Source organism: Phyllostomus hastatus, unplaced genomic scaffold (genome assembly GCF_019186645.2).
Source record: "Phyllostomus hastatus isolate PE091 unplaced genomic scaffold, TTU_PhHast_1.1 phas_scaffold_385, whole genome shotgun sequence".
NCBI classification, from domain to species: Eukaryota; Metazoa; Chordata; class Mammalia; order Chiroptera; family Phyllostomidae; genus Phyllostomus; species Phyllostomus hastatus.
This window is the reverse complement of record NW_025334026.1, coordinates 6,049,124-6,059,356: the sequence shown is the minus strand read 5'-3', so window position 1 is coordinate 6,059,356 and position 10,233 is coordinate 6,049,124. Positions and strand designations below refer to the sequence as shown.

Genomic DNA, 10,233 nt, shown 5'->3' with positions numbered 1-10,233 from the left:
ATGCTTCCAATTTTTCAGGTGGTAAATGCTATAGAGAAAAATTAGGTAAGGCCCTGGGGACAGGGGACAGCTAGGAGGCTGTATGTTGGTGTGACTGAATAGCAAGCTGAGGAAAGCCAGGGAACAAACTACCTGGCTAACTGGGGGAGAAGTGTTCAAATTAGAGGGGAAAACAAATGCAAAGGCCCTGAGGTGGATGGAGTATGCTTGGAGTATCTGAGGAAAGGCAAGCCAGGGAGAATGATGGGGTATGAGGTCTGATGTGTGGTGCAAGGAGGCAGGTGTGCACCTCAGGGAGGGCCTTGTAAACCTGGTAAGAAATTTGTATTTGATAGGAGCCCTTGGAAAGTGCATGATCTATTTCAGTTTTAAAAAGGTCTTTCTGGCTGCCATAAAACAAGGGTGGTGGAGGATGGGGTAAGGGTGGAAGCAGCGAAATAAGGAGGCTATGGGTAACTGGCTTCAAGGTCACACAGCTCCAGAAGGAGGTAGAATTCACTCCCTTGCAGCTGATTAGACGCCTGGGCTTCAAGCAGTAGTTACAATTCCCTGCTCTTTCGGTTGCCAAAATATACTGCACACCTACTATGTGACAGATGTTGTGCGAGCCCATTGTCACCATTACCTCATCTGACTTTCAAAATAATTTTAAAGAGGCAGGGATTGGTTTACATTTGGGGAAAGTTCACAGAGAATAAGACATACAAACTGGTGCTTGTCCGGGTGCAAAAGAGAGGGAAAAAGCCACTGGATCAGAATCCTGAGTGTTTATTTCAAAACATCTGTGGCTTTCTTCCAGACTGTGTTCCCCAGAACTCGAAAGAAACGTCTGGAGCCCTAGTAAATAATTTCTAAGATGTAGGGAGAGCAAAAAAATATTTTTGATTGCTTTGAAGATACAATGTATATACCTTTCAAACAACAAAACAAAATTGTATAGGGAGAAAAAACAAGTCTTCTATCCCAGTTTCTAGTGCCCTAGGGCCCCAGAGGGCAATTACCGATTTCTGTAGTTCGTTCCAGGGACACTATACATACGCAATATCAAAATCTACTTTAAATGGTGAACAGTTAGTGCAATAAAAATTAGCAAATATCTTGTCAAGTTTTTCATTTTTACAGATTAAAGTGCTAAAAGGCAATGGAACCTCCGACTAAGGCCTTCTATACTCTTCCCAAGGCTTCACCTGGGAAGATCGATTCTATCGACTCTCTCTATTGCCCACCCCTGAAGAGGCTCCGCCCTACACCCACCTTCTTCCACTAGTCTTTCCCTCCCTCCCAGAGGCACTTTGAAAATCTCGCGATAGCCTTCCTTTTTCCCATAACTCCGTGGGCTTGCCCCTCCCGTCCTCTTTCCGCCATCTTTCCGTGCCGGTGAGTACCCCTCTGTGAGCCATCCAGCATCATCCGTCAGTTATCGGCGCCATCCTGCTGTCTCAGACTCGACTTCTGTGCTCTGCGAGGATGCCGGGGCTTGTCTGGGCTGGGGATACTGGCCTTGAAGGGGTCTGGGCAGGCGTAGGGGAGAGTCATGTTCGGTCGCCCCACGCTCAGTACCATGGGGAGCTGGCTTACAAGGCACAGGCCACAGCGCTGGCGGGAACCAGAGCTTTCGACCGCCCAGAAAGGTGGTAGTCCACGGCTCGGTCGGCGGCGCCAGGATCTTCTCGTAGTGGGTGAGGCAGCGCCTTGGCTCCGGGCGGCGGGAAGCGTTGGGGACCGTGGCCATCGTGGGCCGTGCATTCCTGGGGCGCGCTGGGAGCTTGGGCGGCTGGGGACGCGGAGCAGGGAGTACTGCCTGGGGTGGCAGTTGGGTGGGAACTAACCTGGATTTTCATTGCTTTAGGGTTTCCCCTCAGGCACTTTTCTGAGCTTGAGGAAGCAGGTTGGATCCCTGCTGGTGATATTTGAAGCATGATTTGGTCTCCGTCTTTAGCTCCGACAACTTTCCAGAACTCTTGCAGTTCGTGCCCTTTGGGCTAGGGTCCATTCTCGTGCATGTAAAATGTTTGTTTGTCTTTGTGATATGCTTGCTGTTGGACGCAATTTTAGACGTCACAGAGACGTTCTATTTTTAATATTTATGGGACAAGGTTGACGTTGAGTTAGTTGGTTTAAAGGACAGTGTTAAAGTATTAGTGTTAATAGTACAGGTGCTGCTGGATTTCAGACTTAGGAAAACGTTGTCGGTGACTTAGTTTCCTGTCTGAAGAACTGACCGACCATATGATATTTTCGTTTTGTTAGCTGACATATTATGCTGGGGATACTGGGAAGCCAGCCTGCTTAGAGATAGGGAAACTTTCTCATGATAGAGACAGAAGAAAGAGGATGTGGAATGATTGGGTCCCTGTTGATGCTTGCGGTGATGGTGAAACTCTTGTCTTCCCTGAACAGCCATAATGGTGCGCATGAATGTCCTGGCTGATGCTCTCAAGAGTATCAACAATGCTGAAAAGAGAGGCAAACGCCAGGTTCTTATCAGGCCGTGCTCCAAAGTCATCGTCCGGTTTCTAACTGTGATGATGAAGCATGGTAAGTATTGCTGCTGTGTTTTATGTTTTGCTGTACAAAGATATGTAAGGAACTGATCCTGTAAAAATTGTGGACTGGGAGGGGGGGAGGGGGAGCCCGCTGTTCCAGTACCTGGGGATTGTGTGCAGTTGATCTGTGCTGTGGACAGGATGGTGTGGAAAGATGATGTTGTTGAAGAAGCGTTGAGTAGGTTAGGACTGTTAAAAGGGGGAACGAAGTTTGTGGCTTGCTCTGCTCGGTGTTTGGGATTTACAGTGGTCTTTCAGCTGTATATCATTGAAAGCGCTCCTGAACTCTTCTAAGAGTTTTGGGATGGAAAGGATTGTTGCATGTCTGGTCCACAAGGTAGTCTTTGGGAGTGGGGGGCTATGAAGGGGCAAGGGGGAAATAATCCACTTTGAAGAATTGCAGGGTGGGTTTTGGGTGCTGCCCCCTGCATTTTAAGTATTTTTTATTAGGCTGTAAAAATTGGTTCTGATACAGAGCAACTGTCTTTTCCTAAACTGCTTAGAGAAATAAATGAGATGAGGGAAAAGAATCCAGTAGGCAAACAGCAGGAATACTAGAAGAGCATAAATATTCAGGTCTGTCAAATTGATATCTGCCAATTAATACAATCAGTTATGTTCTGTAGGCTACATTGGCGAATTTGAAATTATTGATGACCACAGAGCTGGGAAAATTGTTGTAAACCTTACCGGCAGGTTGAACAAGGTAAGAATTGATTATTTTCCACATTTAAGAATGATCTTACATGGTGTTGACATTGCCCTTGTAAAACTGAATAGTGGTGTGGTGTGCTTATTTTACCTAAAATCATTAAATTTTATATCCCACTTTACTTCATTTGTTCTCCAGGCTTGCACATGTTCTGGAATTGTTAGTTGACCTGGTATTTGTGGAGTATGAGCTGTCTGAAGGGCTATACAGGAGGGTTGAGGTGAAGCTGGTGGTCTTGGTATTTAAATCTTGGGTGGTTCACTGCTTGCCTCACTGACTTGAACTTGGGTGGCCAAAGTCACACTAATCCTTTCAATATAAACAACTTTTGTCCTTCCTCTCGGTGATTCTGTTGGGTTTTTGAACGGAATAGGATTCTCTAAGAATGTTAATACTTCTCTTTTTCCTTGCATAAGCTGTATATGTCTCTGAGGTCTGTGTTCCCTGTCAGTTTGAGTTGTCAGTGTAACCTAGTGGGTCTGTTTGAGCCATTGGACTATGGTTTAACCGATTGCAGGTATTTTGGAAGCGGGTGTCTGAAGCTAAGTCAGGGTCCCTGGGCTGCCACCGTTATCTGTGTTCATGTTTGTAGCTTTCAGATTTTCAGGGAGTCAGATCCTGTGGTCCGGCACAGATGGGGAGGGGGAGCAGGCCCAGAAATTGAGTCAGATTAATTGGTAGGGTTATTTTCCTTGTCCAACAATTTCTTTTACAAAGTTGCTCCCTGTGAACTTGGTTCATATGTGGCTAGATACTGAGTGGCGTTAGACGAAAACTACTGCGGTGAACTTTTTATGAAAGATTTGAAGAAGGATTTTCTAGGGTAACTTTGAGTATGTCTTGTTTTCTAGTTATAACCTTTAGACCACCGCCCCAAAGAAAGATTTAGAGCTCTTGAAGTAGAAGAAGGTGTGTCATTGCTTTTTCCTAATTTTGGCAGTTAGGAAGCTGAGATCTGAGCTCTGCTTAAGGTTTGTCAGCTACTTGGTAACCAGTGGGAGACAGTTTTATAGCACATCTTAAAACTGTCCTGCAGAAACTATGTAAAACTAAAAAAGAAAAACGAAAGCCAACCTCTTTCAGTTGGAGAAGGGCTGCATAACAAATTCTTGAACATTCACTGTACATAATGGTTTGAGATACAAAATAGAGCATTTCCCTATTGGACCTCATTTGTGGCATTCCTGTTCTGTGGTATACTGGTTTAAAAAGTTCTGGCTAAGAGGTAGTTGAAATCCAGGCCCCTGCCACTTAACTGTCTGACTTTGGGCAAAACAGACTTCAGTTTTCAGCTTCTCTGATTTTCAGTTTTCCCATTTTTGCCTGTTTCTTTTGTGCAGGAGGTACCCTTACTGTGGAAATGTGGGCCTGGGGGGAAAGGTAGTATTTAAAGACTGTTAAGATTTATCTGGTTTGGGAAAGGTGTGCTGGTTTAATTTTGTTTGAATGAGACCCATTTTTCTGCTGGAATAAAAAACCTGGATGCTGTGGAATGGAGGCCTCAGATAGGTCTTTCATTTTAGGTTGCTTGGAGAACTGGTTTTCCCTATTCCTGTATTTTTTCCATCCAGTGTGGGATGGAATCAAGTCACATTATAACTAATAGGAAGTAGTGCCTGAGTAGGTAGGCTTTCTAGCACAGGGCAGTTGGGCCTAAGAGGCCCATTTTCAGTTTCAAACCTCTACCTAGGGATGTGTAGCTACAAAACTTGAATGAATGCTAACCTCGTAATCTGTTGGAATTTTTTAATGATTGTCTTGTATAGGTGTGCATACAACTGTCTACCTGCTTTCTTAGTCATCTGGAGTTTACACTTTGATGGTACTAATCCTGAATGTTCTCACATGATCATTTCTTGTGTGTAAATAATGGGAGCCTATCTGCCTTGATATTTTTAGGTGTGCTGGTGATTTATAAGCACTGGTGTGAGCGGGGTGTCATATTGACCTCTAATTAAAGAGACTTTTGATCTCTCCAACTTTCATTTTCCAAAGCCAGCTGATTAAGTCAGACGTATGAACTCACAGGTAAATTATGTAGCTTGTTAGTAGATGTTTGAACATGTATTGTGTTTTAGGATTTGTATATGATTGAGCGATTGAAGTATTGTGCTTTGGCTCTTGGAGAGCTCTCACTGGTAGAGGACAGTTGCTGTGTCTCAGTAGCAAACAAGTGGGATAACGTTAAGAACTCTGCTCTTTCTCCTTCCCATCCATTTTGTTGGATGAGTTTGGAAAACTTTGCCAGGGGTTGTAGAGGGTAGTAAGCCTTGGAAGTATTTAACGGTAATTTATTGGTGTGGACACTGTTCTTAGATTTTAGCTTAGTGCCTGTGGAGCTTGTTTCTTAGAAATTCTAAAATTTTGCATATTCGGTTTATAGGTGACGGATTTGAGACCCTACCTATCCATATTAGCCTCACTATCTAAAAAGTTTTGACTGCAATTTTGTCTAAGACTTTGTTATGGGATAGCTGTCTAGCCCGTAGGGAGGGCGGCACGCACACTGATGACCCGACGCTGACATATGTCCTGCATCTTTTCACTTTCTCTATACTTTGCTTTTTCTCCCTGGGTTGCATTGTCATAATTTAGTATATTTCAAATGGCATTTATATCAAGTACTGTACATTAAATGTTGGTTTGTATGACTTTTTGTATGACTGTTAAGCAAATAAATACTGTTTTGTGTTAGTCTTTCTGTTATTGATGAAGAGTGAACATTTATGTTATTTTTTTACAGTGTGGAGTAATCAGCCCCAGATTTGATGTGCAACTCAAAGATCTAGAAAAATGGCAGAACAACCTGCTTCCATCCCGTCAGTTTGGGTAAGTTGATTTTCCTCATTTAGAATAAGTTGATGCTAAAGATTGCTGTGATGCAATTTGACAACCTGAGTTTTGTTTTTTGTTACAGCAGTAGGAATTGTGTTTATTCTCAACCTGCTTGACTCAAGGATTTAGCTGTTGTCAGTTCACATGCTAGTGTTAGGATTCAGATTCTGAGAGGCATATGAGAGCTGAGGTTGAGAGAGCAGATTTGTGTCCCCTTTAATGTCTGCTCTTTTGGTTCAGTGTATATAGTTCATGTTTATGTGTGATGTGATTCCTACAGCCGAATCACTTCTGAACTCTAGGCCTCTGGGGAAACTCAATTTGAAAATGTTCGTCTTTGGTAAGAGGCCGAGTTCAAATCCTTGTTTTCCTACTTTAAAGGTATGAATCCTTGGGCAAATGATAGCCTTGATATCTTCATGTATAACAGTAGTGATAGTTTTCTCATAAGTTCTGTTATCAACCGATTTAATTCTGGTAAAGCACTTTAGAGTCTGATAGCACTTTATTTGTGGTTAGAAACTTAAGCCCTGCAATCCTGTTTGGTGCTATAGTTGGATTTACTCCCACTTTATGGTTACTGGGTAGCAGGTGCAGTGTTAGCAGCAAGTCATTTCTAACTGTAATTATGATCCTAATTTTAATTCTTCCCAGTTGGCAAATATTGTGTGCCTTACTTGATTCCCATAGTAACCCAGGAGATAGGCCAGGTGGGACTCCCATTGTCCAGGTTACTCTGTACAGTAGTTTTCCTGTGGTCTTACATATGGTAAGTGGTAGAAACAATTCCATCCAGTTCATAGCAATACTTCGATGTTTGAAACTCCATGTCTCCTCACCTGAAAGCAGAAAGTGACATTTTGAAGATGAGTGCAGTTTTTGTTGTCAGTTAAACTTAATAGCATTGTTTCTCTTTGTTAGTCTAGGGCAGAGCTGTGAGTGTGTGTGGTTGAGGTCTCTGGTTTTGAGTCTTTTGGTTCCAGGAGTTGTGCCAGCTTGTGTAGGCACTGTTAGTCTCTTGTCTGTTGGGGAAAGTATCTTAAGCACTCATGAATGTTGCTGCTTTTCTGTACCAGAAATTGGCTTTGTGTTGAACTATTTAGGAAAAACTCACCAGCATTTTTTTTTTTTTTTAACTCTCCATAGTTTCATTGTACTGACAACCTCAGCGGGCATCATGGACCATGAAGAAGCAAGACGAAAACACACAGGAGGGAAAATCCTGGGATTCTTTTTCTAGGGATGTAATACATATGTGCAAATAAAATGCCTCAATGGACTCTGGTGCTTCACTCGGTCGTTTTGAACGTGACAGCAGAGTAGCAAGAGCTTCTGCGGCAGTGTGCAGCCTTTGTATTAATTGGTGAATGCTGTTTCCCTGAAGTGAACAAGAAAGTCTTGGTTTGTGATTACTCCACCGTCACCCTCATGGCTCAGCACAGGAGGGTGTCTGGCCCTGGATGGCTGAGTCTGGGTTGGGGTCCAAGTGGTGAAGCTGTCCCTTTCTGGGATCTTATGTCAACCCTGGAAAGAGTGGTGCCTTTTTTCTTGTTTTTAGCTTGATGCAGTACTCACTCCATGCACTGTTAACTTCCCTGAAAATATATGGTTAGTTAACTATGTAAGTGCTTGTAAGGAAGCAGGCAGGAGGAAGACAGCTAGAGCCCACAGCTCACTAAGACCTCAAAGTAAATTTGGATGGCATGTCAGTAAGATTTTTAGCAATGTGTGTTTGTAAAGTGGCATTTTAAAAAATGAAACATCTTTTTAAAATTGTAGTTGTACTGTAAACCTGTCACATGTGTGTTCCTGGGGTTGGGGTGAATAAGTTTGCTAGATCACTTTACCTGGGAAATGCTTATAAACAGCTCAGCCACCAAATAGGGCAGGATGGCTCCTGTGAGATAGACCAGAGCTCCACCCTGCTTCTCAGAGCACAGTACTGTCTAGGGTAGATTATAACAAGAGCTACACGTATAATTAAACTTTCTAGTAACCACATTGAGATAGACGTTGGGATTGATTATTTTTCTTAACATTTTGTGTTCAGAATGTTAAAATTTGAACATGTAATTGATACAAAATGAATGGAATTTTACTTTGTAATAGGTCTGAAATCATCTATGTTACACATTAATTTATACTTAAAGCACAATTTAATTGGGACTAGCCACTTTTAATAACTACATGTGGCTGGCATTCCGTAATAGACAATATGGGTTATCCTCTTTATTTTTGGTAGGACTGACAGTCTGGCCAAGGAGAAAAGAGGCTTGGGAGAGACTCCAGCTACTGTACAGCTAGCCTGCTGTATTTGCCTGGTATGGAAGTGGAATGGATGGGGCAGTTCAGAGCCTTACATAAAAGAATAGCAGCTACTTTATCTTCTAGTCATGTGGGCCAAAGGCTGCCAGATTGCAGGCCTGATTACAAAACATCCAGTAGACCTTCTAGGAAGTGGTATGAGGTGCTAGCAGTTGTTTGATGCTGTATAGGTTTGATATGATTGTCTTCAGAAAAGTATGTTTCACCATTACCTGTTGGGGTTATTTTGATAGCTATCCTACAGGACTACTTTCTGACCATCTGATAGGTCAAGCAGTTCTCAGCACTCTTTATTTCAGCCTGTGTGGGGATGTTGAATTATCACTGACCTGACATAAGGTGATCTCCAACAGGTGACAACTGAGTCCTCTTGTCAAAAGGGAGAACCTACCTCATTGGGTTGCTAAATGAGAGCATGTAAAACAACCCAGGGCCAGCATTCAAGAACTTAGTAACTTCCTGAAAGGAGGGCCTGTTGTAAGGAGGCACGTAACAACCCCATTTGATAGGCTCCTCCTGCTTTTAAATGTTAGGTGTTGAAAGAGGTCTGGCTCTGAGGCCTCTGATGTTCCGAAAGCTGTGAGTGATTAACATGTATTTTGGGGTTCAGCAGACCAAGCACTTGAGCATCATACTGTTTTATTTGTAAGGCGCAGAGGTGAGTTCAGAATAATCTTCAAAGAGCTGATGATTTTTTTCTCTTAACGCCAAGATTGTAGACTCCAGGAGGACAGGATGTATTTTTGTTAACTTATATCTGATCACTAGCATGATTACTAGCCTACAGGTGATCCTCAATAAGTATATGTTGAGTTGAATGAATCTTATTGGGCACTGACTAAACATTAAAATAGGCAAGAAAATGGCCCCATTTGCCAGCAAGATACGGTGGAGATCCTGTGTCCTTTGAAATAGTTAGGGATGGAAAAACTGGGTTGGGGAAAAACGGCCAGTTGGTAAAACAGCACATGTTCTTTGGGTTAATGAGGGAGCAGACGAGAGGATCTGAAGTCCATGTTTCTGAGTCCCAGTGAGTACAATTCTAACATGACCTGGGCTTGGTTGGGGCTGGACCCAGGTTTTGAGGATTTGGAGACAGGTTAGGTTCTTGCTGGCAGGATGATTTGGCTCAGGCCAGTTGTACTTCAGTGATGTGAGCCTGCCTTCACAACATGTCACTGCAGACAGCGGTTGGGGTTGTGTATGGGTGTGATAGCATTTGGATCACCTGGGCCCACCAGGTGCACCGGAGTCATAGTGTTGAAGAAATCTTAGCACATATCTAGACCCTTGATTTGTAGCCTAGAATCTATATATAGATGGATGTCAGGGACACTAAAGTTGACATGCAAAGTTGATTCCCATGTGTTTTTCTGGAAAGATCTTTTGATCAGAGGCTGAAAGAAATCTAATCGAAAGGTTCAAAAAACCACTGCCAAGGACATCTTCCACATAGATGAGGGCATGTTGTGTTCTCATTTGGAGGCTGTTTGGCTTACCTGTGAGAACTGGTGCCTCAGGGAACAGAGTTGGATAGAACACTCAGTTCACTGGGCAAGTTGGAGTGGCAGCCTTGGTCAGCCTACATTACATCACAGACATCCTTCTCCCCAGGCTAGAAAGTACTTTGCACTCCTGACCCCAAAGGCAAAATCTGATTCTCACTTGGCTTTTCAATATAATCCACTGCCTGGACACTATGTGCCCCATCTCTGGGACTTGGCTTGTGGCTCAGCCCACCTGGAATGCCTTTTCCCCAGAGATGTTCCTAAGAGCCAGGTTAAATGTCTCTTTCACCAAAAGTCTTCAAAAGAA

The 10,233-nt window shown here is 43.1% G+C and overlaps 1 protein-coding gene across 1 annotated transcript; it reads left to right on the top strand.

Moving 5' to 3' along the window:
- The first annotated feature begins 1,253 nt into the window (after nucleotides 1-1,253).
- RPS15A (ribosomal protein S15a) lies at nucleotides 1,254-7,373 on the top strand. The gene is made up of 5 exons (XM_045819445.1): nucleotides 1,254-1,377; nucleotides 2,401-2,538; nucleotides 3,173-3,252; nucleotides 6,002-6,087; nucleotides 7,240-7,373. Exons 2-5 carry the CDS (start codon nucleotides 2,406-2,408, stop codon nucleotides 7,331-7,333), a joined length of 393 nt encoding a protein of 130 aa, XP_045675401.1. The 5' UTR covers nucleotides 1,254-1,377; nucleotides 2,401-2,405; the 3' UTR covers nucleotides 7,334-7,373.
- Nucleotides 7,374-10,233: the final 2,860 nt, after the last annotated feature.

What these genes read in the sequence shown, in the direction of transcription:
- RPS15A (XM_045819445.1), top strand. Translation starts at nt 2,406, where the DNA reads ATGGTGCGCATGAATGTCCTGGCTGATGCTCTCAAGAGTATCAACAAT. An exon ending in AACTGTGATGATGAAGCATG is followed by an intron (nt 2,539 to 3,172) that starts GTAAGTATTGCT and finishes TATGTTCTGTAG; the next exon opens with GCTACATTGGCGAATTTGAA. An exon ending in TTACCGGCAGGTTGAACAAG is followed by an intron (nt 3,253 to 6,001) that starts GTAAGAATTGAT and finishes ATTTTTTTACAG; the next exon opens with TGTGGAGTAATCAGCCCCAG.